At 42.4% G+C, this 27,058-nt stretch overlaps 1 protein-coding gene across 1 annotated transcript in view; it reads right to left on the bottom strand.

The window, feature by feature from the left end:
* LOC110499052 (ras-related protein Rab-26) overlaps positions 1-27,058 on the bottom strand; it is an 82,405-nt gene that overhangs the window by 48,697 nt on the left and 6,650 nt on the right. The window contains exon 2 of the mRNA XM_021575884.3: positions 26,621-26,731. Coding sequence (XP_021431559.1) covers positions 26,621-26,731 — 111 coding nt within the window. The remainder of the gene's footprint in view (positions 1-26,620; positions 26,732-27,058) is intronic.

Below are 27,058 nucleotides of genomic sequence, written 5' to 3' on the forward strand. Positions count from 1 at the left end.
TCGCCAAACCCACTGGCTCCATGTCATCTACAAGACCCTGCTAGGTAAAGTCCCCCCTTATCTCAGCTCGCTGGTCACCATAGCATCTCCCACCTGTAGCACACGCTCCAGCAGGTATATCTCTCTAGTCACCCCCAAAACCAATTCTTTCTTTGGCCGCCTCTCCTTCCAGTTCTCTGCTGCCAATGACTGGAACGAACTACAAAAATCTCTGAAACTGGAAACACTTATCTCCCTCACTAGCTTTAAGCACCAACTGTCAGAGCAGCTCCAGATTACTGCACCTGTACATAGCCCACCTATAATTTAGCCCAAACAACTACCTCTTTCCCTACTGTATTTAATTAATTTATTTATTTTGCTCCTTTGCACCCCATTATTTTTATTTCTACTTTGCACATTCTTCCATTGCAAATCTACCATTCCAGTGTTTTACTTGCTATATTGTATTTACTTTGCCACCATGGCCTTTTTTGCCTTTACCTCCCTTATCTCACCTCATTTGCTCACATCGTATATAGACTTGTTTATACTGTATTATTGACTGTATGTTTGTTTTACTCCATGTGTAACTCTGTGTCATTGTATGTGTCAAACTGCTTTGCTTTATCTTGGCCAGGTCGCAATTGTAAATGAGAACTTGTTCTCAAATTGCCTGCCTGGTTAAATAAAGGTGAAATAAAAAAATAAAATGTGTTTCAGGCCACTGTATTAGGGTAGAACTAGTCCCTCAAAAGAAGGCTTTGTGAAATATGTATTGTATTATCTTAATGAATAAAACTTCAATGACAACATATTCACATATGATCTCACTTGGTGAAGACCACAGGACTGAAAATGAATCTAACAACCATCTCTCTGTCACTAGTAAGCACAGTCATGGGTGTTATTGATACTCGAAAGGCACTGGGAAATATACAAATTAGCGCTATTTAATTCCGGTCCTGGAGGGCCGAAACATTTCTGGTTTTAGATTTTTGTATGGCTCTTCAAAGAACCATCCCATTTATGTTTCTTCAGTGACCCTACAACGGTTCCCCTATGGTGGGAGTTCACATAAAAGAAATCCACTCAAAGTTATTTTAATTTCAGAAATCTGTTCCCAAGTATTCTCACGCTGTCACGTTCTGACCTTAGTTCTGTTATTATATCTTTGTTTTAGTATGGTCAGGACGTGAGTTGGGTGGGCAGTCTGTTTGATTTTCGGTGTTGGTTTCTGTGTTCGGCCTAGTATGGTTCTCAATCAGAGGCAGCTGTCAATTGTTGTCCCTGATTGAGAATAATACTTAGGTAGCCTGGGTTTCACTTTTGGGTTGTGGGTGTTTGTTTTCCGTGTGAGTGTTTGGTCCACACGGTACTGTTTTTGGTTTTGTATATTCACGTCATCATTTGTTGTTCTGTTCGAGTGTTCTATTGTCTTTATTAAAAACATTATGGACACTTACCACTCTGCGAATTGGTCCTCCGATCCTTCTCGCTACTCCTCCTCAGAAAAGGAGGACGAGAACCCTTACACACGCAAAATAGAGAGACGTGTTCGTATACAAATGTAAGCCAGGTTTGAAAATGATTCTGTTTTAGTCAAATATTATATACCTGTTTGGGATTCTTGCGGTCAATTTGCAGTCTACAAATGATTTGTCATTATGTTCCGGCACTCTGACCATCCACTAAAGAAACAATCAGCCCGCGGCTGAATCTAGTTGATGATTCCTGTCCTATGGCATCACTCTTGAGAACCTTATTTGGTCCCAACTTGCACCTGTATGGTTTAGAGTGGAGGCAGACAGAAAGACAGACCGACAGTTACTACACCTCAGTGGCCTGGTGTTACTGCTCTGCTGTTAAACTGTCTCTATGGGGATATGACTGTATTACTGCTTATGAGACTCTTTGGAGCATTAGCTGATGCTAGCTGTGAATGATTATTAGCCACGCTGTCAATTTGCAGTTTGAAGGTTAACTGTAAATCAACAGGAAACAACGTGAGACAGCAAAATGCTATTACTAATTTTGTTTTGTTTGTGCGAATGACAACATGGAGACAATGTGATTGGATCGGTGAAAAGAAAGCTGACTGGATGCTTCTGGAATCCAATGCAGTTAGGACCTTGACGGAGGAGTGAAGAAGTAGGGAAAGGCGAGATTTAGAGAGGCAGTCTGAGAGCTGGCCAATGGCATACCGGACCCAACAACAGCAGGGTTGCCACCACCAATTAGAACTTGTGTTTTCTGCACTATGAGTGAGGAGAGGAGTGTGATGGAGGGAAGAAGAGAGAGATGGAAGGGATGAGAGACAGGGATGGGCAAACACAATAAAGCGGATGGAGAATATACAGCGCACTACGATGAGGTTATGTCCGAACGGTGTAATAGCTAGAACGTAAGTCCTCCTGGGTGACCTTGGGTCCCTTCTGTGTGGTCCTTCTGTGGTCAAGTACAGTGTTGAAGAACACAAAGAGGAACGTCTGGTCAACTAACAAGAACTGTCTGAATGAAAGTCCAAACTGTGAAATATACTGTAGAGTAGTTTATTTTCTATGGACAAGCCGAACCAAAAAGAATGGGAAATGGGAAAAGTTAAGACAAGGTTGTGACTTTCTGCTCACAAGGTGTCGGTGCAAGATGTTGAGGTGTGAGGTGTTGTTGTCTTGGTTGTTGTCGACCCTACTGCTGACCTTGGCCTTTTTTTTGCTCCTGTTTAAAAATAAACATTTTTTTTCTTCGGTTTTGACACAAGGCCTTTGCAGCCTCTGTCAAAAAATGAAAGCCTTGGCTGTGGCTAGCTGGCCGAGCAGAGAGAGAGAACTATACCGACGCATCATTCGAACCAGAGCCAGGGGAGAGAGGGGGAAAGAGAGAGCTATGTCAGCATAACATTCTAAAGTCAAACAACAATCACACTCCCTCTTCTTGCCATTACAAACACACTCCCTCTCTTGCCATTACAAACACACGCAATTAGATACATAAAGCCTGCCAACACTACCACTCCTCATTGCCAATGCATTTCATACATATTGCATGGAACAGGGTGCTTTGACGCAGTAGACTTGCCATATGCAACGTGCATTTGCTCCGTATAAATAGAAAACTATTAACATAAGCTCCAGTATTTTTCCCAAGGATGACACACAATAGGCACGCCCAGGAGATCAAGCTCCGCACTCTCTGCGAGTGAAATGAAATGCACATGTTTTTCTATAAGCTTCAAAGAAGCTAGGCCAGAATGACGACTGCACTAACGCTGCCTCTCTGTTTGACGCTGTGGAGAGCACGGAAGGTAGCAGTGACCTCTTCAGTAACAGACGGTGGCATTTTAAGTTTGGTTCGTGGAGGTTCATGACAGAAAACACCACTCGTGACGGTGTAGTTCATGTTACACGCTTCATATCGACGCATCACAATAATATTGGTTATTGCACATGACTACCCTAGATTAAAGTAGTCCTAGCAATGCTGCCTGTGAGGGCCACCGACTTGAAGCTTGATGAACGATGACCGTGCCGTGGACCCAGACCATCCGAGGGTAACAGAGGGATCAGACAGGGTGGGCGAGTGGGAAGGCGCGTGTCATACTGGTGATTCACACACACACTGGACCGAACACGGGTCCCATATTAATAAAGCCGTACAGCACGTTGTATATTCACAGACCTATAATCAATAGTCCTTCGAGACCACAGCAGGATAGAAAATAATGTGTGTGTGTGTGTGTGTGGCATGTGTGTTTTTAGCGTGGGCGGGCGCGTGTGTGTGTGCGCATGCATGTGCATGTGTCGTCTAAAATCTACCTGTCACACCCAGCCTAGTTACACATGGTCTCCTAGGCAGATGAGACACAGATAGGGGGACCTCTCCTTTCCCCAACCCTGTTACATATTCATCCTCTTCCACCCAATGCATATTTATCAGCCTGGTGACATTATGAAAGCAAGTGGCATCCCTCACAAACTGAAGGAAATTACGGAACAGCTTCTAAGAAGTGGGAGACCAATTTCTTTCCTTCCTTGCAAGGAGGAAGAAGCTCTTATTATTAAACCTGAACCAAGACTCCTCTCATTCCTCATGCATTCTCTCTCCTTGATCTTGCTCTCTCTCGCTCTCTCTCTCTCTCTCTCTTCCTCATTCTTTCTCATTTTGAAGTAATGTGCGAGGCCAGGACCTATCTTCTTTAATCTTATCGCGCGCTGTCGTTCCCACTCTTTCTTGCTCTCTCTCTCTTTCTCGCTCTCTCGTTCTCTCTCTCCCTCTGCCATTCTCTCTCTCATCACTTATTCTCTCACTCTCATTCTATCGCGCTCCTCTTTTTCTCTCTCGCTGCTGTCATTAGTATTAGTGATGGAGATTGTGGCGCTGTTATTTGTCTCAAATTCAGTGAGACTTCTGTCCCTGGCAGCATCCCACAATGCATGTGTATCCTGACAGTCGGATACGTCTGCATTCCTCAGCTGTGTGTGAGAGCACCTAGAGCACAATATCTGATAGGATTAGTGATTTTTCCAATAGAATCCTATAGTTTTTTTTTCTTCACCTCTGTCAGATTCCTATCGGAATGCTATTGGACTACTTTTTCCCGATTGGAAATCAAAAGTAATCCTATTGGATCCCATAGGATTCTCGCAACCCTATAGGATTTGGTGTAAAATGTATCAGAATCCTATTGGACTACTTTTTTCAAAAGTAATCATATTGGAGCCTATACAGTGCATTCGGGAAGTATTCAGACCCCTTGACTTTTTCCACATTTTGTTAAATTACAGCCTGATTCAAAATTGATTAAATACATTTTTTCCATCATCAATCTACACGCCATTATGACAAAGCGAAAACAGGTTTTTAGAATTATCGGCACATTTATTAAAAATTAAAACTGAAATACCTTATCAAGGGAGGTCTGAATACATTCCGAAGGCACTTGTCACGCCCTGGTCTAAGTATTTTGTGTTTTTCTTCATGTATTGGGTCAGGCCAGGGTGTGGCATCGGGTTTTTTGTATTGTGGTGTGTTTTGTCCTGGGGTTTTGGTGTGTATGTATTGGGATTGTAGCTAGTGGGGTTATCTAGCAAAGTCTATGGCTGTCTGGAGTGGTTCTCAATCAGAGGCAGGTGTTTATCGTTGTCTCTGATTGGGAACCATATTTAAGCAGCCATATTCTTTGAGTTTGTCGTGGGTGATTGTCCTGAGTGCCTTGATGTCCTTGTTTGATGTTAGTTGGCAAAAGTATAGGCTGTTTTTGTTTTGTTTATTGTTTTGTAGTGTTCGTGTTTAGTCGTGTTTACGTTTGTTTAAATAAACATGGATCGCAATCGACACGCTGCAGTTTGGTCCGACTCTCCTTCACTATATGAAAGCCGTTACAGCACTGTTGGTTTTGTAGGATTTTTAGAGCGTTATTTTTTGATTAACCCATTAAATTATAGTTTGGTGTCATTTGTTCCAGTACAATACAACACCATTAAAGGGATAGTTCAACCAAATGACAAAACGACATATTGGTTTCCTTACTCTGTAAGCAGTCTATGGACAAGGTATGACAGCAATCCATTCTTTGGTTTAATTTTCCTGCCACTGTTTTAACATGTTAACGTTTTAGCATTTGTGGCACAAAACCCATTTAAGTCATGGGACCGATATTACAATTTTTCGCATATAATGTTCAAAACATCTATAGGTGAATTTGTTGAGCTTTGGACATGATGAGGGTGTCACGACTCCTACCCAAGGTGGCTCCCCTTCCCGTTCGGGTGGCGCTCGGCGGTCGTCGTCGCCGGCCTACTAGCTGCCACTGATTCTTTCCTCCCCCTCCTTGTCTGTTTATTGGTTACACCTGTTATGTATTGTGGTGATTAGCTGGGCTTTATTAGCCAGCCGGCCCGCCTGCTCTTTGTGGGGGATTGTTTGTGACATTTGTGCACGTTTGAGGTGAATGTTTTTTTTGCCTGTTCGTGGGTTTTGCTGGTCTGTTTTAGTCCCCGTGTTTGGGGCATTTGTTTTTGTGAGCGCCCAGAGTTTCGTGGGGTGGCTTATGTTTGCTGTTTGTGCATTAAAGAGCAATACCCTGAACTCTCTGTTTCCTGCGCCTGACTTCTCACCTACTACACCCAGATCGTTACAGAGGGAAAAATGTAAATATTGGTCCCATGACTTTGTGGGTTTGTGCGACAACTGCTACAACGTTAGAACCCAAAAGAAAATCTTCTCAGATTTTGGAACCAGACCCAATGGACTCCAATATGATTGTATCCTAATCCTATAGGATACAGTTTTTTTGGACTAGGGGTGTTTATTGATGCCTGTGAATTGATCATTACACACACACACATACATACATACAAAGCATACAAACATCAAAGCACTGGCATAAACTACCAAACCCTCAACACAGTGCCAGGTGGGTTCTAATAAATATTCATCATGAGGCCCTTCATCCAGCTACATAGAGCCAGCTGTCAATCAAACTCCATACACATTCCCGACCAACACTCCTATGAATATGTACGAACTCCTGAGGAGTACCTTTTGCCAAAACTCCTCACCAATTGAATACTTACAGATTTGGATGATGTGAGGTATAGATGAATACCAGCATTTCCACTGTAGCATAATCAGCGTTATTCTGTGAGTTGGGTGGACTTCAGAAGGACAAGAAATTTAGCTAAAGTGTGAATGTTTGTTCACTCAACAAACTTTGCTCACAGTGAGCTGAATGTATAAAAATGTGTTGAGTCGAATTACAAATTAATGTTTGCTTTTGGAAGGCAACACTGTATGCTGGTCCAGTTATATAGCCAAATGTTGAGCAAACTCACAATCCTATTGCAAGTGGTTGGGAAAGGGGAAATGGGCTACTTAGTCCTTTGCACAACTGAATGCATTCAACCGAAATGTGTCTTCCACATTTAACCCAACCCCTCTGAATCAGAGAGGTGCGGGGGGCTGCCTTAATCGACTACATCACTGCCCTGGCAGTCCAAAAATAATTACACATCAATTTGCAAGCCAGCATAATGTCACTTGCAGGCTTGATGTGGCCTGTAAACCAGGAGTTTCAGACCACTGTGTTAGGGTGCAACTAGGCCCTCAAAGAAAGGCCTTATGATATACAGTACAGTATGTAATGTACTTTCATAAAGAGTTTTTTTGTGCAAACTCATTCTCCTACTGCAGCTGGTTGCCTTAGATAAAGAAAAATGCAGGGTGTCCATCGGAGAACAACAGATATGAAACCATAGAAATACAATCACTAGAACGGACATCCCTATTCAAGTCAATGGGTCTGTGATGGGTGGACGGCAGACAACATTTAGTGTAACCATGAGGGTGTAGTTAAATTGCTGTGATCTAAGGTGCTTTTCCAATTCTAAGTATTATTTTTCCATGGAAGCAACCCCCATGCTGTGAGGTTCAAGTAAAATATCTCATGTTCTGACACTGAAATTACAACACTGTAAAACTCTATTATAGGGTGCAGTCATTTGCATAAATCACCTAGATTGCCTTCAAGCAGGCATTAGCCAGACATAATCAAATAACGAACACTTTGGGTAATTACCACCGGCCAGACAGGGCTGATTGTATTAGCACTCAATGTTGCCGAGCTGGGAGAGAAAATGAAGTCGTAGAAGATTGAGAACACTCCTGACATCTCCTCTACAGCATACACACAAACACTATTTTTATTCTATAAAGTGTAATCCACCATGCAGCAACTGCACAGCGTATCTATCTGAAATCTCTCCTATGCATCCTGCACCACTATGGACACGGTCCATAAACCCTGAGCCCAGTAAAGACCCGACTTATCCTGGCTTTGTCTCCCTCTGTGCCTCTCGTCTTACTCTAAAAGCTTCTTCTTCCCCTTCTTCTTCACTCGCTTCACACTGGTCTGACCGCCCCTTTTATCTGTGACGCTCCGTCCGTCTTTCCTGTCTTTTAATCTGCTAGTGCCCTTTCTCTCTTTCTTTCTATTGCTCTCTCTGTCTCACCGTATATGTGTTGGCTGGATGCAGTAGCGGCAGTTGGCCTCTGACAGCTCTCGCCATAGTGGTGAGTTGCATTAAGGAGCATGGCAGCGGGACTGACATTCTCCCGTAGTGCCGCTCAGCCCCAGATGCTGCATGCTCCATTAACAAACCCTGGCAGAATGCATAAACACAGATTTAACCTCTGACTAGAGAGCAACATCCTAAATCAAACTCAAGCACAATTACCAAGTGCTTGTGTGTGCTGCGGAGCATAACAACAGGATCATGATGAACCAGACCAGGCCCAGGTTAGCCCAGGACAAGGAGGGCCAGTGACAAAAGCCATCTGGTATTGGACTGCACTGGAGAGAATAAGTTGAGAAGAGAAGGAGAGGAGGGAAGGAATGGATGTGAGGGAGTACTACAAATGTGCAGACACAATTACACACATTCGAAAAATGCAACATGTTCTACCTGCATCCCATGCCATCACAAGATTACCATCCACAATCGCGAGAAGATCAACACCCCATAATAACCACTGTCCAGTACAAAACCTTGAAAATATTACTATAACATTACAGTGTTCCACCACCGATCAATAATTTCCCCAGTCTCCAGGCCCACCCACCAACATATACTGTAATGGATGGGCCCCTCCAGAGCAGAAATACTTTCCCTCATTCTTCCTCTTCACCTGCTTCATGCATTCATCAGACAGGGGCCTAAGGCCAAACCTCACAGGATAATAAAAACAGGAAGTGACAAAAGTCAGAGGTTAAAGGTCAGTGGGGCTGTGTTGGGGTGACCTCTGAGGTCACCATGGTGATGAGAGTATTCACTGGCTCAGTGATTATATGCCGACCTATTACTGTTTATGACCAAGAAGGGTCACTGTCCCTTTGGACCATCATCATAATGAAAGAGATTGGAAGAACTTGCCGGATAGATTTTGTGTCAATGAGACCAGCTGTATAAATAAAGGACACGTGAAAGAAAAGGTCAAAGTGATGGGGGAGAATGCAAATATTGAAGGGAGAGAGAAAAAGGCATCGGAATATTAAAACGGAATAAAATTGTGGTTTAGTTACCAGATTAACCATTTCAATGACTCTACAGTCCATCATCCAGATTTTATTTCACCTTTCACCTTTATACAAGTCAGATAAATAAACAACTAATTCTTATTTACAATGATGGCCTACCAAAAAGCAAAAGGCTTCCTAAAACAGACATCACTACAGTTATAATAACACAAGAGACAGCTCCATCCAAGCTGTTTACAGTTAGACATGTAGTTCTAGATTAGGAAACACAGAAGAGACTCATCTGTCCTGTATGCTATTCAGCTTGCTGGATTTTGGCGTCAATTACCACTAACATTGATTGATGTGACTTTTACCATGGTATTAGTCTAGTCTGAGACAGAATCGCTGATTTTCAGTGAGAGATTCTTCACAGTGAACCTTTCGGTATAATGCATTCAGTTTTTCCAAAGTAGATCAGAAGTGTGAAAAAAAAGAGTGTGTGTGTGTGTGTGTGTGTGTGTGTATGTGTGTGTTTTTAGCGTGGGCGGGCGCGTGTGTGTGTGCATGTGTCGTCTAAAATCTACCTGTCACACCCAGCCTAGTTACACATGGTCTCCTAGGCAGATGAGACACAGATAGGGGGACCTCTCCTTACGTGTGCTGTAGTAGATCAGTGACACTTGCTCTACGCAATTTCATCGGCGTGAAGTTGGCAGGTAAGATTTGTTAGGCGATTGAATTAACGAGCCTGCTGCATGGTGACCTGCTCCTCTCACAGAGAAAAAGATGCAGCGACCGCCCTCTCTCCCCTCCTCCAAGGCACGATTAATCAGCCATGATCACGTTATAATATCAACTAATCATCACAGGCCACGGCAGCCTGAGCTGTCCTCGTCATTTCGACCTAGCCGCATTCAGATGAACATGAATTTCAGACCAGATATTCAGACCGATTTAGCAACTCTTGGACAGTTCTTACACCTTCTTCCTCCATGTAGTTTGTACACCTGTCTGAGGCAGCCAGTCCCTACCCCTGAGCCCTCTTCATTGGTAATAAAGGCCTAAAGAAGTCTCATGTACATTCACAGCGGGCCGTGTCCGAATATCCATACCAGCGTACTACATACTTAAACTGCATACTATGGACTCAGCATCGTCACATACTATTTAGCACGTACTGTTTGGTAAATAGTAGGTGGGGCAGAGCCGAGTGCAGGTGGATTTTTCCACATTCAACAGACATGCATCACATCAACCAGCCTGATAATAGCTCTTTTCCAATTCGATTAATTTCTCTAAACTCTGAATAGAATAGGAATGGAGTTATAGGCCTACTCAGGCTAGTTATAGGCAGACTATTACATTGAACCTATACCGTAGAAGAACATATAGCCCATCTATCCTCTTTAAAAAGGACAAACAGATCATTTGGTTCCATTTCAATATAATTATTAGTATAAACAAAGTGCTGTAACATATACAGTGGGGAGAACAAGTATTTGATACACTGCCAATTTTGTAGGTTTTCCTACTTACAAAGCATGTAGAGGTCTGTCATTTTTATCATAGGTACACTTCAACTGTGAGAGACGGAATCTAAAACAAAAATCCCGAAAATCACATTGTATGATTTTCAAGTAATTAATTTGCATTTTATTGCATGACATAAGTATTTGATACATCAGAAAAGCAGAACTTAATATTTGGTACAGAAACCTTTGTTTGCAATTACAGAGATCATACGTTTCCTGTAGTTCTTGACCAAGTTTGCACACACTGCAGCAGGAATTTTGGCCCACTCCTCCATACAGACCTTCTCCAGATCCTTCAGGTTTCGGGGCTGTCGCTGGGCAATACGGACTTTCAGCTCCCTCCAAAGATTTTCTATTGGGTTCAGGTCTGGAGACTGGCTAGGCCACTCCAGGACCTTGAGATGCTTCTTACAGAGCCACTCCTTAGTTGCCCTGGCTGTGTGTTTCGGGTCGTTGTCATGCTGGAAGACCCAGCCACGACCGATCTTCAATGCTCTTACTGAGGGAAGAAGGTTGTGGCCAAGATCTCGCGATACATGGCCCCATCCATCCTCCCCTCAATACGGTGCAGTCGTCCTGTCCCCTTTGAAGAAAAGCATCCCCAAAGAATGATGTTTCCACCTCCATGCTTCATGGTTGGGATGGTGTTCTCTGGGTTGTACTCATCCTTCTTCTTCCTCCAAACACGGCGAGTGGAGTTTAGACCAAAAAGCTCTATTTTTGTCTCATCAGACCACATGGCCTTCTCCCATTCCTCCTCTGGATCATCCAGATGGTCAGGTAATGAGTGGAGAACAGGAGGGCTTCTTAAAGAAAAACTAACAGGTCTGTGAGAGCTGGAATTCTCACTGGTTGGTAGGTGATCAAATACTTATGTCATGCAATAAAATGCAAATTAATTACTTAAAAATCATACAATGTGATTTTTTGGATTCTTGTTTTAGATTCCGTCTCTCACAGTTGAAGTGTACCTATGATAAAAATTACAGACCTCTACATGCTTTGTAAGTAGGGAAACCTACATATTCGGCAGTGTATCAAATACTTGTTCTCCCCCCTGTGTACATTTTTGAAAATTGCCTAGTACACACACCAAAACTTTTCAAATGTTCAAATCAAAATGCTATTGAACAGAATAACGTGGACAGTGGGTTGCGTCACAAATTCAGAACCGCTGGACAGCAACATAATTAACTAAAGCACTGATCATTGGGAACAAGATGAGAATGACGACTAAGGCTTGATCCATAAATTAAATCATAAAATAGGTAGCCTAGCCTACAAAAATAACAAATAAATCCATATCTTCAAATCAAAAGGCCTGATTAACATGACATCAATAACACAGCCACATTCTGAGTCCCCTGGTACCGACACATTCAGAAACCAAAAGATGGTTTAGCTCAAAAGCTCTGACGAAGGCCAAGAGAATAAGAAACACTTTTCAATGAGAAAACAGAAATCCACTTTGGGTAAAAATACATTTAAAAAACTTCCCAAATAAGTAACCTTGTTTTGTTGTTTGGCTACTTGAAGAGAACTAGTGCCTATCACTCACATCCCACCTCTTCCAATGCATTGCGGGAAAGTGCACCTCGAATTCTTCTAGATGAAGAACAAAAATGAGTATAACATCCTGGCATTTAAAGAATACTAGATTTGAGAAAATTCACATACTATAAAAAATATATTTTTGCATACTCAAATGGCCTAATATTTAGGACGCAAGTATGGATTTTCGGACACGGCCAGTGTTTAGCCTCAGCTCATCATATCCACCCAGGACAACACACTCACCTGACTCTACAAACAGAGATGGGAGATGGAGGGGGTTCATAAACAAAGTGTCCTGTCAGATAAGAGGGGAGTGTGTGTCTGTGTAACTGGGGGCGAGACAAACAGACAGGCTCAGTGGGTATGTTGTTGTTTCTAGCGCGTATGGCAACCTGCTGGGGACCAAACACTCCTAGCGGCATCCTCGGGTGGCAAGGGGGCTTGTTTGAGGCCGTTGAATGGGTGACACATCGGGGGCAGGAGGTAGCAAACACTCTGTATGACTTCAGGGCAACAACATGGGGATATAGAAATGCCACTTCTCCCAGAAGTGTTTGGGACCCGATGCCATGCTGTGCCAGGCAGGCTGTGTCTGAGTCACATTTTCATGTGATTCAGAGGGCTTGACACACTCTTAACTGTCATGTTTCCTCACCCACACACTAGGCTGATCACTTTGAGTCACTAGGACTCACTGACTGGCCTTGTTGACGCCAATTATGACAAGTATATAAACTTCTAAAACAAGTTTTGGCAACAAAATGGGTCAAAAGAACTTTAAACATTTAAACATGTCCTTCCTCCTCCGGTTCAACCATCCTCCTCCGGTTGAGCCATCCTCCCCCGGGGACATTGTACTCCCAGAGACACATCACCTGCCTTATGGCGAGAAGTGGCTTGTGACCTGACATGTGGTTTTCAAAAAGCTTTCCTTTGAACAGAGCATGTGCCAGGTGGCGATGTCTTTCTACCGTGCCAACCTGCATACTAACCACCCCACAAAGACCGGAGCATTCCTGGACCCTAGGGAGGGGCGACGCACCTCACCCCACAGATCTAAGCTTTACACGCCAGGCTTCTCATCCAGATGTCTCCCCTATACTATTATCCCTTTAGGATGGCACATCCTGCCTAACAGAGATTGGTAAGGTTTAAAATGACAGCCCTCTTTCAGTCTGGTATTTACCTGGTATTTTAAGAGATTTGGACTGGAATTGGATTTAACGATCGTTATCTCTCCCGTGCTCTGACAGAGCACAAGCTGCTGCATAAGCTGCAAGCATCTTGGGAGAAACACGAGGAAAAGAAAGGGTTTCTTATGCAGGCGAATGTAGCTCCAATCAGAGGTAACAATTGACATCTCGCCACACAGGAGGACCAGCCAGCTAGCCAAGCAACAAAGTGTAGTACACATAGAAATATCATTCAATGGATTCCATTTCTATGGCAGTACACCTCACTGTGCATAACAGCTAGGACAAGTAGAGCCGTTGTCAAGGTAACGCAGGCCTAACAACAGCCTCCGCGGCTTCAGGTGTGTGTGTCATCACAGCCCATTGAGTCTCCTAGGCCTGTCCTATAGTCCTATATAACAGGGTTTGTTAAACTATTCCTTTATTATAATTAACCTGTAATGCACAGGCATTGTGTAGCAGGGTTTCCGAAACTCGGTTCTGGGTGTGCTACAGGAATACATTAGCACACCCCAAAACAGGAGCAGAGCAGATCAGAAGAATAATACATATGGAAAGGGGGAAAGTTGAATAGTAATGAATGCTTATGCAAACATAGTGAAACCTTGGTCTTGCTAATCTGCAGGTTCTGGCGTTTTCCCTATTGTGACCTGGGAATGTGTTTTACACACACATCTCAGGCTTCCGAAGCTTCCCCACACGCGTGAAGGTTGCGAACAACTCACCTATTTTTATGTGAAATGAACGTTGACAAACCCTCAGGGTGTAGAAAATGAGTAGCCTTTGTTTGAGAATGCATAATCAAGTCGAGTCTGTAGCTATGTGTCTGCAATTATATTGTTTACAGCTCTCAACTCTCTCAAAAGAGAGACAACACACACAGATCTGAGACCAGGCTACGGAACAATGCATCTGCAGAATGAACAGTCAGTCCGTATTCACACTGAGGTAACTCAGACAGACAGACAGACAGACAGACAGACAGACAGACAGACAGACAGACAGACAGACAGACAGACAGACAGACAGACAGACAGACAGTTACTGCCGTAGCAGAGGTCTAATAAAGATAAGGCTGACTATAAGCCATGCTGCTCGGGCGGTCGCTCCTCTGTTCCTGGATCTTTAATTGTGTCCTCTCTGTTTGTCTGGCCGATAAGAGAAAAGGCCACACTGGTTTGGCGTTAGCATTAACACAAGGCTAAGCTGACACATGCTGCACCACCAGAGAAGGAACAATTCAATACTGTGTCAAGAGAAAAGGGCATATGCAACGTGAACTAGGGACATTCGGTCTCATGTTAGATTCAAGCAAAAACCATGTTGACCAAGCAAAAACCAAAGTGACAAGGACAACTGCACTGAGTGTACAAAACATTAGGAACATCTGCTCTTTCCATGACAAAGACTGACCAAGTGAATCCAGGTGAAAGTTATTCATGTCACTTGTTAAATCCATTTCAATCAGTGTAGGTGAAGGAGAGGAGACTGGTTAAAGAATACTTTTTAAGCCTTGAGAAAATTGAGACACGGATTGTGCATTTGTTTTATTCAGAGGATGAACGGGCAAGACAAAAGATGTAGGTGCCAGGCGCACCAGTTTGAGTGTGTCAAGAACGTCAACGCTGTTGGGTTTTTCACACTCAACAGTTTTCCCTGTGTATCAAGAATGGTCCACCACCCAAAGGTCATCCAGCCAACTTGACACAACTGTGGGAAGCATTGGTGTCACATGGGTGTAATGTGTACGATATGTAGGAGACGTCTCCGATTGTCTGTCGCCAATCTATGTTCGACAAAACCTGTTTGATCAGGATGAACTAGTTTGGGTAAAAATGTTTTCAAGACGTTTGCCTAGAACCTTGGCAATTTCATGTCACTGTTAATGAGGTAGAGAGGCCAATGACTTGAGCAGAGAGTTGGGTCTTTACCTTTTTTATGTAACAGAGAAATCAAACTCCCGTGGGATGCCATCCCATCCAGGGGATTTACCTCGGTTCATATCTTCCAATGCATCATCATGCAGTTCATTGAGCATTATAGGTTATAGGTCATCTGTGCATCATAGGAGGAGAGTTGCAGTAGATTCAAGCCCTCAAAAAAGGGTCTCATGCTGCCTGAGGTATTTTGTACTTCAGAACTGTATAACCTTTCATTGTAATGTTTAAATTGTAAATTGATTGATGTTGAATCACACAATAGAGCACCATCGTCAGAACGAATGGGAACAATGTCAGCAAGACTATCATTATTGCGTAATATTGCATTATTGCGTAATTTACTAGCTAAGAGGAAGCTAGGCCTATGACCGTCCAGATAATCAGTTTGTCGGACTCTATGAATTCAAAATTCCACTCTTAATCAGAGTAAGGAATTGAACTCAGATTTGATTATCAATAATTCTCTCTCCTTCTCGGCAGAGAAGCTGTTCTGCTGTTGACGAGTTAGTGAGGATGAAGTGGACTCAAGTTAGGGTCATTTTTGTTGTTGTTAATGCTATTGCTATTGTTTCCAGTGGTGATTTTGGCATGTAAATCTTGGTGGGGCAAACCCCCCCATGCATGCCAGCAAAGCCACAACACAACACTAAACAAAACATTAACTGCACTATAACGGTGACAAATGGTGCCCAAAAACTGTTAGGGCCTACATAAAGCTGTCCCAACAGCAGAGTCCCAACAGCAGTCCCAACACCTTACCACTACTACACCTGGTTATCAACGGAACCTTGTCTGGCAGCGAAACAGTTCATTCTACCCCATTTACTGCCTTTAAAAAAAACATACACTACCGGTCAAAAGTTTTAGAAAACCTACTCATTCAAGGGTTTTTCTTTATTTCATTTCATCATAGCGCTTGATGGTTTTGTGAGATGTGCGTGCTGGTGGCAGGGAAGTCAGGTGCAGGAGAACGAACTTGGTATAAACTGAGTCTTTTAATAAGAACTCACAAACTCCAAAAACCAAAATATACAAAAAATAATAGAATGGGTACAAAACCGCACCAACACATACTAGCACTAACATACAATCAAACAATCTCCAACAAGGACATGAGGGGAAACAGAGGGTTAAATACACAACATGTAATTGATGGAATTGGAACCAGGTGTGAAGGAAGACAAGACAAAACCAATGGATGAAAAATGGATCAGTGATGGCTAGAAGATCGGTGACGTCAACCGCCGAACACCGCCCGAACAAGGAGAGGGACCGTCTTCGGAAGAAGTAGTGACAGGTTTTTGCGACTGCACCTGAAAAAACTTTCAAAGTTCTTGAAATGTTCTGTATTAACTGACCTTCATGTCTTAAAGTAATGATGGATTGTCATTTGACTTTGCTTATTTGAGCTGTTCTTGCCATAATATGGACTTGATCTATTACCAAATAGGGCTGTATACCACCCTATACCCCTCTTCTGTATACCACCCATAGCTTGTCACAACACAACTGATTGGCTCAAATGCCTTAAGGAGGGAAGATATTCCACAAATTAACTATTAAGAAGGCACACCTGTTAATTAAAATGCATTCCAGGTGACTACCTCATGAAGCTGGTTGAGAGAATGCCAAGTGTGTGCAAAGCTGTCATCAAGACTGAATCATCTCAAATGTAAAATATAATTTGTTTAAAACTTTTTTGGCTTCTACATGATTCCATATGCGTTATTTCATAGTTTTGATGTCTTCACCATTATTCTACAATGTAGAAAATAGTAAAAATAAAGAAAAACCGTTGAATGAGTAGGTGTTCTAAAACTTTGGACCGGTAGTGTAGCTGATATGGTTGACTTGCTTAAACAAATGTGGTTTCTACTGACAATTGGGATGTACAAACTATGGAATAAGGGGACGACAAGCGGATAAGATGTAATCCATAATTTCGATTAAGACATTCATGAGCGACCTAGGACGTAGTCAATATAACTATTTGTTCAGCACTTTTGAAATGTACTCTACACCAAGTCAGAACTGCAGGATAAATAAAGGGGGCATTTAAGCAGACATTGAAAGCGCTTACAATATTCGATGATTACATGTCTCTAAAACAGGCTACATGTGCACCACCAAGTCAGAACAGTAGGCAAAATTAAGAGGGGAAAATAGACCAAATTATTAGGGTGAGGCACATGGGCTACTAACAGCTTACTCCACAACATTCACTAAGTATTACTTTCTTAGCTACAGTATACATATCTCTCTGGCATATCACATCATTTAGGCAGCAGAATACAAGACATTTCTGGACTCACCTTGTTGTGCTATGCTCACTTGAATAGGAAGATGGTGCGGCTGTCCTTCGTGGGCAAATTTTGTCATCAAACTTTATCACCAAAGTCTGGCATTCTCTGGATTTATGGTGCTTTCAAGACAACTGGGAACTCCGGGAAAAAAACAAGGTAAAATCATGATGACGTCAGTGATCGTCAGGTCGTAGCTCTAGAAAGAAGCCTGAGTTCCCGACTTACAATTCTGACTTACAAAACGTATTTTCCCATTCGTAGTTCGTTTTTTCCCCAAGTTTCCAGTCCTGAACTCACTGAAGTTAGATTTCCCATTTTGTGTTCACAGTTTTTTGACAGCATGGCCAATGTTGAAGGTTTATCATTTTAAGCTTGGAAAAGAGACCCTTAAAGCCAGACTTGGGACCACACAGCCACTCCACTGAATAGCAGGCTAGTGATTGCTTTGCCATGCTTGCAGTTAGCCACTAATTCATTTCAAACCACTCATTGTTGAATTTGCGATTTCCAACGTGTTGTGTAATGTTTATGTCCAATGGACAATGAGAACCGATAAATTTTATCGAAAAATTATATTAATTATTTCTCTTCATATGACAAGGACTAAAAATTATTTGCCAATAGATTGTCGGCTTGATTCATGATGATGACTGCTAGCTTGCTAGCTAAGATTTTGAAAGTATAATGTTGACATGATCAGTCCAATCAAAGCTACTATAGATATAACTTCTTGGATTGGCACTTCTAATGTAACTATATGGCAGCTCCCAAGGGGCTTGAATTTTTTAGCTCTACCCTTAGATTTGGCGATGACGTAGTGTCCCCATGTGTGACAGAACACCTAGCCAATCCCGGCGCAACTAGAGAACATTACCCAATCACAGCGCAACTATAGATCATTACCAACCCCTAGACTCTGTATTTTCTGCTGGCTGCCCCACCACCACAGAAAGCACTGAGCTAGGCTGAAACACTTGCATTTTGGAGCTGCCTTACTCAAGAAAGCAAAAAAAGACCATATTCGTATTATGCGGCTTTATTAACTCAATGATTTTAAAAAATTGTTTCACATTGTTTGCAAATTGATATGTGACATGAATTAATGCCATAATAACATGCAAAACAGGCGAACTGCCCCACCTTCCCTGAAAGACGGGTTGCCACTCATTGTTTCTAATGAACCCTTTCATGGCATCCCACAGGAATCTATTATAATTCACAGACTCTTTGTTGAGGAGGATAAATTCATGTAAATCAGACCTGAATTGATTACAGAAATCTACATTTTTTAAGAGAGTGAGATTAAATCTCCACCTTTGGGCACGTTTTAGAGAATTGGTTACAGATCATTTGCATTTGTTTTTGTGACGACCAGACATAGACATTCACTACATATATATTTTTTTACCTTTATTTAACTAGGCAAGTCAGTTAAGAACAAATTCTTATTTTCAATGACGGCCTAGGAACAGTGGGTTAACTGCCTTGTCCAGGGGCAGAACGACAATTGGAAGCACAGAATCCTCTTGAATGTCATTGTATACTGTAGCATTAAGAATTCCCTTTCCTGGAAATAAGGGGCCTAGCCCGAACCATGAAAAACAGCCCCAGACCATTATTCCTCCTCCACCAAACTCTACAGTTGCCACTATACATTCGGGCAGGTAGCGTTCTTCTTGCATCCACCAAACCCAGATTCATCCGTCGGACTGCCAGATTGTGAAGCGTGATTCATCACACCAGAGAACGCACTTTTTAATTTTACCTTTATTTATTTAACTAGGCAAGTCAGTTAAGAGCACATTCTTATTTAGAATGACAGCCTACCCCGGCCAAACCCTAACCTGGACGACGCTGGGTCAATTGTGCGCCGCCCTATGGGACTCCCAATCACAGCCGGTTGTGATACAGCCTGGAATCGAACCAGGGTCTGTAGTGACGCCTCTAGCATTGAGATGCAGTGCCTTAGACTGCTGCGCCACTCAGGAGACCAATGGCAGTGAGCTTAACACCACTCCAGCCAAAGCTTGGCATTGCGTATGGTGATCTTAGGTTTGTGTGCGGCTGCTCGTCCCTTGAAACCCATTTCATGAAGCTCCCGACGAACAGTTATTGCGCTAATGTTGCTTTCAGAGGCAGTTTGGAACTCGGTAGTGGGTGTTGCAAACGAGGACAGACGTTTTTTACGCGCTAGGCGCTTCAGCACTCGGCGGTCCCATTCTGTGAGCTTGTGTGGCCAACGACTACGCGGCTGAGCTGTTGTTGAAAGTCACTGACCTCTTCAGTAAGGCCATTCTACTGCCAATGTTTGTCTATCGAGATTGCATGGCTGTATGCTCGATTTCATACACCTGTCAGTAGCGGGTGTGGCTGAAATAGCCGAATCCACTAATTTGAAGGGGTGTCCACATATTTTGTCATGTATAGTGCGTGTACAATTTCCACCTTCTGAACTAGATGCACTAGGCTAGGTTGTACGCTTGTACGTGCATGTGTGTGAAAGGCAAGCATGAATATGCCAACATGCAAACACAGCATCAACTAGCTTAATTGTATTATATCCTGTTTATTACAGCCATGTATTTTCTCGGCTGACATTTTTATGTCCTGAGACTTGTATGAATGTGCTGCACTTTTACAATATGTATTAAACCCATTTATAAACTAGGTTGTTCGAGCTCTGAATACCACGGGTATGACAAAACATTTATTTTTGCTGCTCTAATTACATTGGTAACCAGTTTATAATAAAAAAATAAGGCACCTCGGGAGCTTGCACCCTATTCTTCAGAGAAAAGAACACACTTTAAAATGAGCGATTTCTTTTCAATCCTTTTCCCATCTCCATCTCCACCTCTCCTCCCAGCAGAGCAAGTTAAGAGTGTGGTCTAATTGTGCACACATCACCTCAGATTGCCACATTGCATTACCCATGTCCCTGTGTGGTCACTGGTCAGTGAGTCCTGTCACGCTACACAACACACGGAAGAGGTGTTGTGGCTCCGCTGGCCTCCTTGCTGACCGCACCGCTCCTTTAATGATTAGCTGGTGTATTGCTGCTGCTGGGCGATACAGCACTAGAGGCTAGGGGGCTGGGAGAGAGGGGAGGTAGAGAGGAGAGAGCGAAAAGCCATCTGCTCAGAACGGGCAGCTGAAAGAGGGCCACTCCAAACCCCACATCTGAGCTACATTGGCCTCTCTCTCTCTCTCTCTCTCTCTCTCTCTCTCTCTCTCTATATATATATATATATATATATATATATCCTAATATAGTGCATTGTTTTGCCTTTTAGCACTTTGTCTAATCGTTTTACTGCCAATCTTTCGTTATCCCACCCTCTTTCTCCCATTCCCTCTTTCTCTTCACTCTCTAACATACTGTTTGAAACACATTTCAGCCCCCAACACAAACACACATCGATCTCTCCCTCTCCCTCTGCTTCCCTCAGAGGAGAAGGAAGGAAACTGAATGGTAAACTCCAGTTTAATAGCTCCCACACATGAGCAAGCACACTCCTGAGACATACCGACAACGACTGATATGAAAAATAAACCCAGGACTCCCTCTGCCAATGAAGGGAGAGAGAAATCAAATCAACCAGCCGCCCATGCCGCCTTCCTCATATCCTAATGGCATCAGTGTGCTCGCTGCGCAAACACAGAATAAATATAGTGTATGAGTGTTATCAAGGGCATCCACACTTGAAACTGTCTGTGAGTCATTCACTTTACTCATTATGTTTCATCAAGAAGCCAAACAAATGAAGGAGGAAGAGGAGGAGAGAAAGTTAATAAACTGATATATTGAGGAGAAGAGCATGAGATTGAGTGTTTTTGTTCTCTCCATCACTGTGTGTGTATCATTTGCAGTGGTGTAAAGTACTTAAGTAAAAAGACTTAGTAGTTTTTTGGGGTATCTGTACTTTACTATTTATCTTTTTGGACTACTTTTACTTTTACTTCACCACATTCCTAAAGAAAATAATGTACTTTTTACTCCATACATTTTCCCTGACACCCAAAAGTACTCATTACATTTTGACAAGAAAATGGTCCAGTTCACGCGCTTGTCAAGAGAACATCCCTGGTCATCCCTACTGACTCTGATCATGTCGGACCCAGTAAACACAAACGCTTTGTTAATAAATTAGTGTCTGTGTTGGAGTGTGCCCCTGGCTATGTGTAAATAAAATGTATTTATACTTTCACTTTGACTTTTGTATACTGAAGTATATTTTTGCAATTACATTTACTTTTGATACTACAGTGCATTGCGAAAGTATTTGGCCCCCTTGAACTTTGCGACCTTTTGCTACATTTCAGGCTTCAAACATAAAGATATAAAACTGTATTTTTTGTGAAGAATCAACAACAAGTGGGACACAATCATGAAGTGGAATGACATTTATTGGATATTTCAAACTTTTTTAACAAATCAAAAACTGAAAAATTGGGCGTGCAAAATTATTCAGCCCCTTTACTTTCAGTGCAGCAAACTCTCTCCAGAAGTTCAGTGAGGATCTCTGAATGATCCAATGTTGACCTAAATGACTAATGATGATAAATACAATCCACCTGTGTACCTGTGTGTAATCAAGTCTCCGTATAAATGCACCTGCACTGTGATAGTCTCAGAGGTCCGTTAAAAGCGCAGAGAGCATCATGAAGAACAAGGAACACACCAGGCAGGTCCGAGATACTGTTGTGAAGAAGTTTAAAGCCGGATTTGGATACAAAAAGATTTCCCAAGCTTTAAACATCCCAAGGAGCACTGTGCAAGCGATAATATTGAAATGGAAGGAGTATCAGACCACTGCAAATCTACCAAGACCTGGCCGTCCCTCTAAACTTTCAGCTCATACAAGGAGAAGACTGATCAGAGATGCAGCCAAGAGGCCCATGATCACTCTGGATGAACTGCAGAGATCTACAGCTGAGGTGGGAGACTCTGTCCATAGGAAAACAATCAGTCGTATATTGCACAAATCTGGCCTTTATGGAAGAGTGGCAAGAAGAAAGCCATTTCTTAAAGATATCCATAAAAAGTGTTGTTTAAAGTTTGCCACAAGCCACCTGGGAGACACACCAAACATGTGGAAGAAGGTGCTCTGGTCAGATGAAACCAAAATTGAACTTTTTGGCAACAATGCAAGACGTTATGCTTGGCGTAAAAGCAACACAGCTCATCACCCTGTGCACACCATCCCCACTGTCAAACATGGTGGTGGCAGCATCATGGTTTGGGCCTGCTTTTCTTCAGCAGGGACAGGGAAGATGGTTAAAATTGATGGGAAGATGGATGGAGCCAAATACAGGACCATTCTGGAAGAAAACCTGATGGAGTCTGCAAAAGACCTGACTGGGACGGAGATTTGTCTTCCAACAAGACAATGATCCAAAACACAAAGCAAAATCTACAATGGAATTGTTCAAAAATAAACATATCCAGGTGTTAGAATGGCCAAGTCAAAGTCCAGACCTGAATCCAATCGAGAATCTGTGGAAAGAACTGAAAACTGCTGTTCACAAATGCTCTCCATCCAACCTCACTGAGCTCGAGCTGTTTTGCAAGGAGGAATGGGAAAAAATTTCAGTCTCTCGATGTGCAAAATTGATAGAGACATACCCCAAGCGACTTACAGCTGTAATCGTAGCAAAAGGTGGCGCTACAAAGTATTAACTTAAGGGGGCTGAATAATTTTGCACGCCCAATTTTTCAGTTTTTGATTTGTTAAAAAAGTTTGAAATATCCAATAAATGTCGTTCCACTTCATGATTGTGTCCCACTTGTTGTTGATTCTTCACAAAAAAATACAGTTTTATATCTTTATGTTTGAAGCCTGAAATGTGGCAAAAGGTCGCCATGCACTGTATAAGTATATTTAAAACCAAATACTTTTAGACTTTTACTCGAGTAGTATTTTACTGGGTGACTTTCACTTTGAGTCATTTTCTACTATCTTTACTTTTCCTCAAGTATGATATTTGAGTACTTTTTTTCCACCACTGATCCTTTGTGCTTCTGTCTCACTTTGACCTCTTTCCACTTGTAATAAGTACCGAACTGAACTGAACTGTCCGGGCTTTAAACAGGTTCCGTTCCGTGTTGCTTCTGTACGAGTTGGCTTTAGTAAGGTAGGATGTCTTAACTATACTGAACAAAAATATAAACGCAACATGCAAAGTGTTGGTCCCATGTTTCATGAGCTGAAATAAAAGATTGCAGATATTTTCCATACGCACAGAAAGCTTATTTCTCTCAAGTTTTGTGCACAAATTTGTTTACATCCCTGTTAGTGAGCATTTCTCCTTTGCCAAGATAATCAATCCACCCGCTAGGTGTGGCATATCAAGAAGCTGATTATGTGCGTTACACAGGTGCACCTTGTGCTGGGGACAATAAAAGGCCACTCTCTCTAAAATGTGCCATTTTGTCACAGAACTCAATGCCACAGATGTCTCAAGTTTTGAGGAAGTGTGCAATTGGCATGCTGACTGCAGGAATGTTCACCAGAGCTGTTGAATGTTTATCGACCATAAGCCTTCAATGTTGTTTTAGAGAATTTGGCAGTACGTCCAACCGGCCTCTCAACCTCAGACCACGCCAGTCCAGGACATCCACATCCAGCTTCTACACCTGTGGAATCATCTGAGACCAAAGACCCGGACAGCCGATGAAACTGTGGGTTTGCACAACCAAAGAATTTATGCACAAACTGTCAGAAACCGTTTCATGGAAGCTCATCTGCGTGCTTGTCATCCCATACCAGGGTCTTGACCTGACTGTAGTTTGACGTTGTAATTGACTTCAGTGGGCAAATGCTCACCTTCGATGGCCACTGGCACGCTGGAGAAGTGTGCTCTTCATGGATGAATCACAGGTTTCAACTGTACCAGGCAGTTGTGACGAGATCCTGAGGCCCATTGTTGTGCCATTTCCCTCATGTTTCAGCATGATAATACACAGCCCCATGTCGCAAGGATCTTTACACAATTCCTGAAAGCTGAAAGTGTCCCAGTTCTTCCATGGCCTGCATACGCACCAGACATGTCACCCATTGAGCATGTTTGGGATGCTCTGGATCGACGTATGGCAGCGTGTTCCAGTTCCCACCAATATCCAGCAACTTCGCATAGCCATTGAAGAAGAGTTGGACAACATTCCACAGGCCACAATCAACAGCCTGATCAACCCTATGCGAAGGAGATGTGTCACACTGCATGAGGCAAATGGTGGTCACACCAGACACTGACTGGTTTTCTGAGCCACGCCCCTACTTTTTTATTTAAGGTATCTGTGACCAACAGATATATATCTATATTCCCAGTCATGTGAAATCCATTGATTAGGGCTTCATGAATGTATTTCAATTGACTGATTTCCTTGTAGTAAGTGCAATTTAGTCAAATCTTTGAAATTGTTGCATTTTGTGTTTATATTTTTGTTCAGTGTAGTTTCAGCAAATGGGAAAACATACAAACCCCAGGGGTGGAACTGGCGGTACAATTTGGATGGAATAGGGTATTAGTGTCCATAAGCAATGGTCACCAGGGCTGTAACCAGGTTTTGAATTTTAGTGAGGTCCGTAAAGGGGTTAGTGTCCCTCAGGACATTTTTTGAAAGTTGAAGCTCATTTACTGCATTTCTATACAATTACAAACATTTAAAATGCAATTTGGAGAACAGCAAAGACAAGCAAAAATGACTCCAGCCATTATCACCTTGGCTGCTGTAGGTTCCTTCATCTCAGTCAATCTACAAACACTTTGAGTCGACGCCTACTTTGAGTCGACTCCGAGCTGGGGTAGTTTGTTTCACGTGCCATGAGAGGGCGGAGTTAGCTGTTTGAGAGAGTGGTGAATGTGCTGCTGAAAATCCTGAGGACGCAGGTGAACATAACGAACAAACCACTGTTCATAATTCCACTCATTCGCAAAGAGGCAGGTGTGATTGGAGTTCTGTCCGATCAAGAATATAAGCATTCTGATCTTTGATCAACGCTGGGAGCAATATTTAGATGTTGACCAATCATTTTGTTTCTTTATTGTGTACAAAATCTATATATGTTTTATTTTTTTATTAAAACATTACCAAGGTCCGGATCTCGGTGTCCTCCTACGTAGTTACAGCCCCAAGTGGTCATCATGGAAAAAAAGAAACATCTTAGGAAGGAAAATGTATTAAATTAAAGATGAATGAATTGAATAAACAAATGTAAATGCAGTAGTAGAACCTCCGAGTAGACAACATGAGCTTGAGAGCCTTTATGCAGAAAGGATTAATGGTTTTATTTACAGATCAAAGGACAGCTTGGATGGGAAAATGGGAAAAGTGTACAATATTTTTTTCTGAGGTTGAACCAAAGGAATCATCGTAAGAAAAGTGTCATCAAACCGCATTCCTTTGAAGGGCTTAATTTATTATCACCCAACCAGACATTACAGGAGCAAGTACAATATTTAATTTATTATCACCCAACCAGACATTACAGGAGCAAGTACAATATTTGAGTATCATTTTTTTTTCGTTTGAGGAACCGCTAACCCCGTTAACAGAACTTGACTAGCATCTTCTTCCCGGTGGACATGCTTGGCATCCACATCCTAGAAATAATGAAGGATCATGTAAAGGACAACTTTGATTTGAATCTAGCCAAAATTGACGAAATACTATTGCCGTGGAAAGGTAAAACTGTCTTCATATGGCAGAGGGACAGTGATAAACACCTTAATTGTCTCTCAGTTGATCGATCACTTCCATCTTTCAGCAGTTTCGAGCCAAGATATTTTAGTGTAAATGTAAACCAGAAAAGGTCAAAAGGAAATATATCTTATAACACGTATGACAATGGAGGCCTGAACCTAAAGAATATTGAGTCCTTGAATCAATATCTGAAATTCTATTGGATCTCGTGAAATCTTAAAAAAGGCAAACCCACTTTTCAATTCCAAAATCTCCTTTTATACATTTGAAGTCTTTGCACTTTACTTGGTTCCTGCAGGATTTCTCAATGGACATATTCCGCATTCTTCAAATAATCAATCCCGTGTAGGTGTGGTGTGTGCGTGTGCAAGTGAGAGTGTGAGTGTGGTGTCTACTCACCCTGAAGTCTATGCCCACAGTAGAAATAAAGCTGCCGGCCAAGAAAGCTCCGTCCTTGAAGCGAACCAGCAGGCAAGTCTTCCCCACACCTGAGTCTCCCACCAGCATCACCTGTAGAGAGATACAAATGACTTTATTTTATGTTCTCATGGTCCCTTGGAAGATTATCCACATTGTCGTGCTTGTACACAGCCTGTACACCCAGAGTGAGAGCGAGAGAGCTGGTGAGCGAGAGAGAGATGGAGACGGACAGAGACAGAGAGACAGAGACAACGAGAGAGAGAGAGACAGAAACAGACCTTTTAGAGACAAAGAGACAAAGAGAAAAAGAGAAAGACAGACCGAAAAACCGGCGGATACATCTCCATCTGCTGAGCACCTCCATCTCCTCTGAATCCCAATGGCATTGTGCTCAGTAGTGAAGGTCAATGATCACCA

The sequence above is a fragment of the Oncorhynchus mykiss genome, chromosome 20 (assembly GCF_057628025.1).
Source record: "Oncorhynchus mykiss isolate SJ-2025 chromosome 20, ASM5762802v1, whole genome shotgun sequence".
NCBI classification, from domain to species: Eukaryota; Metazoa; Chordata; class Actinopteri; order Salmoniformes; family Salmonidae; genus Oncorhynchus; species Oncorhynchus mykiss.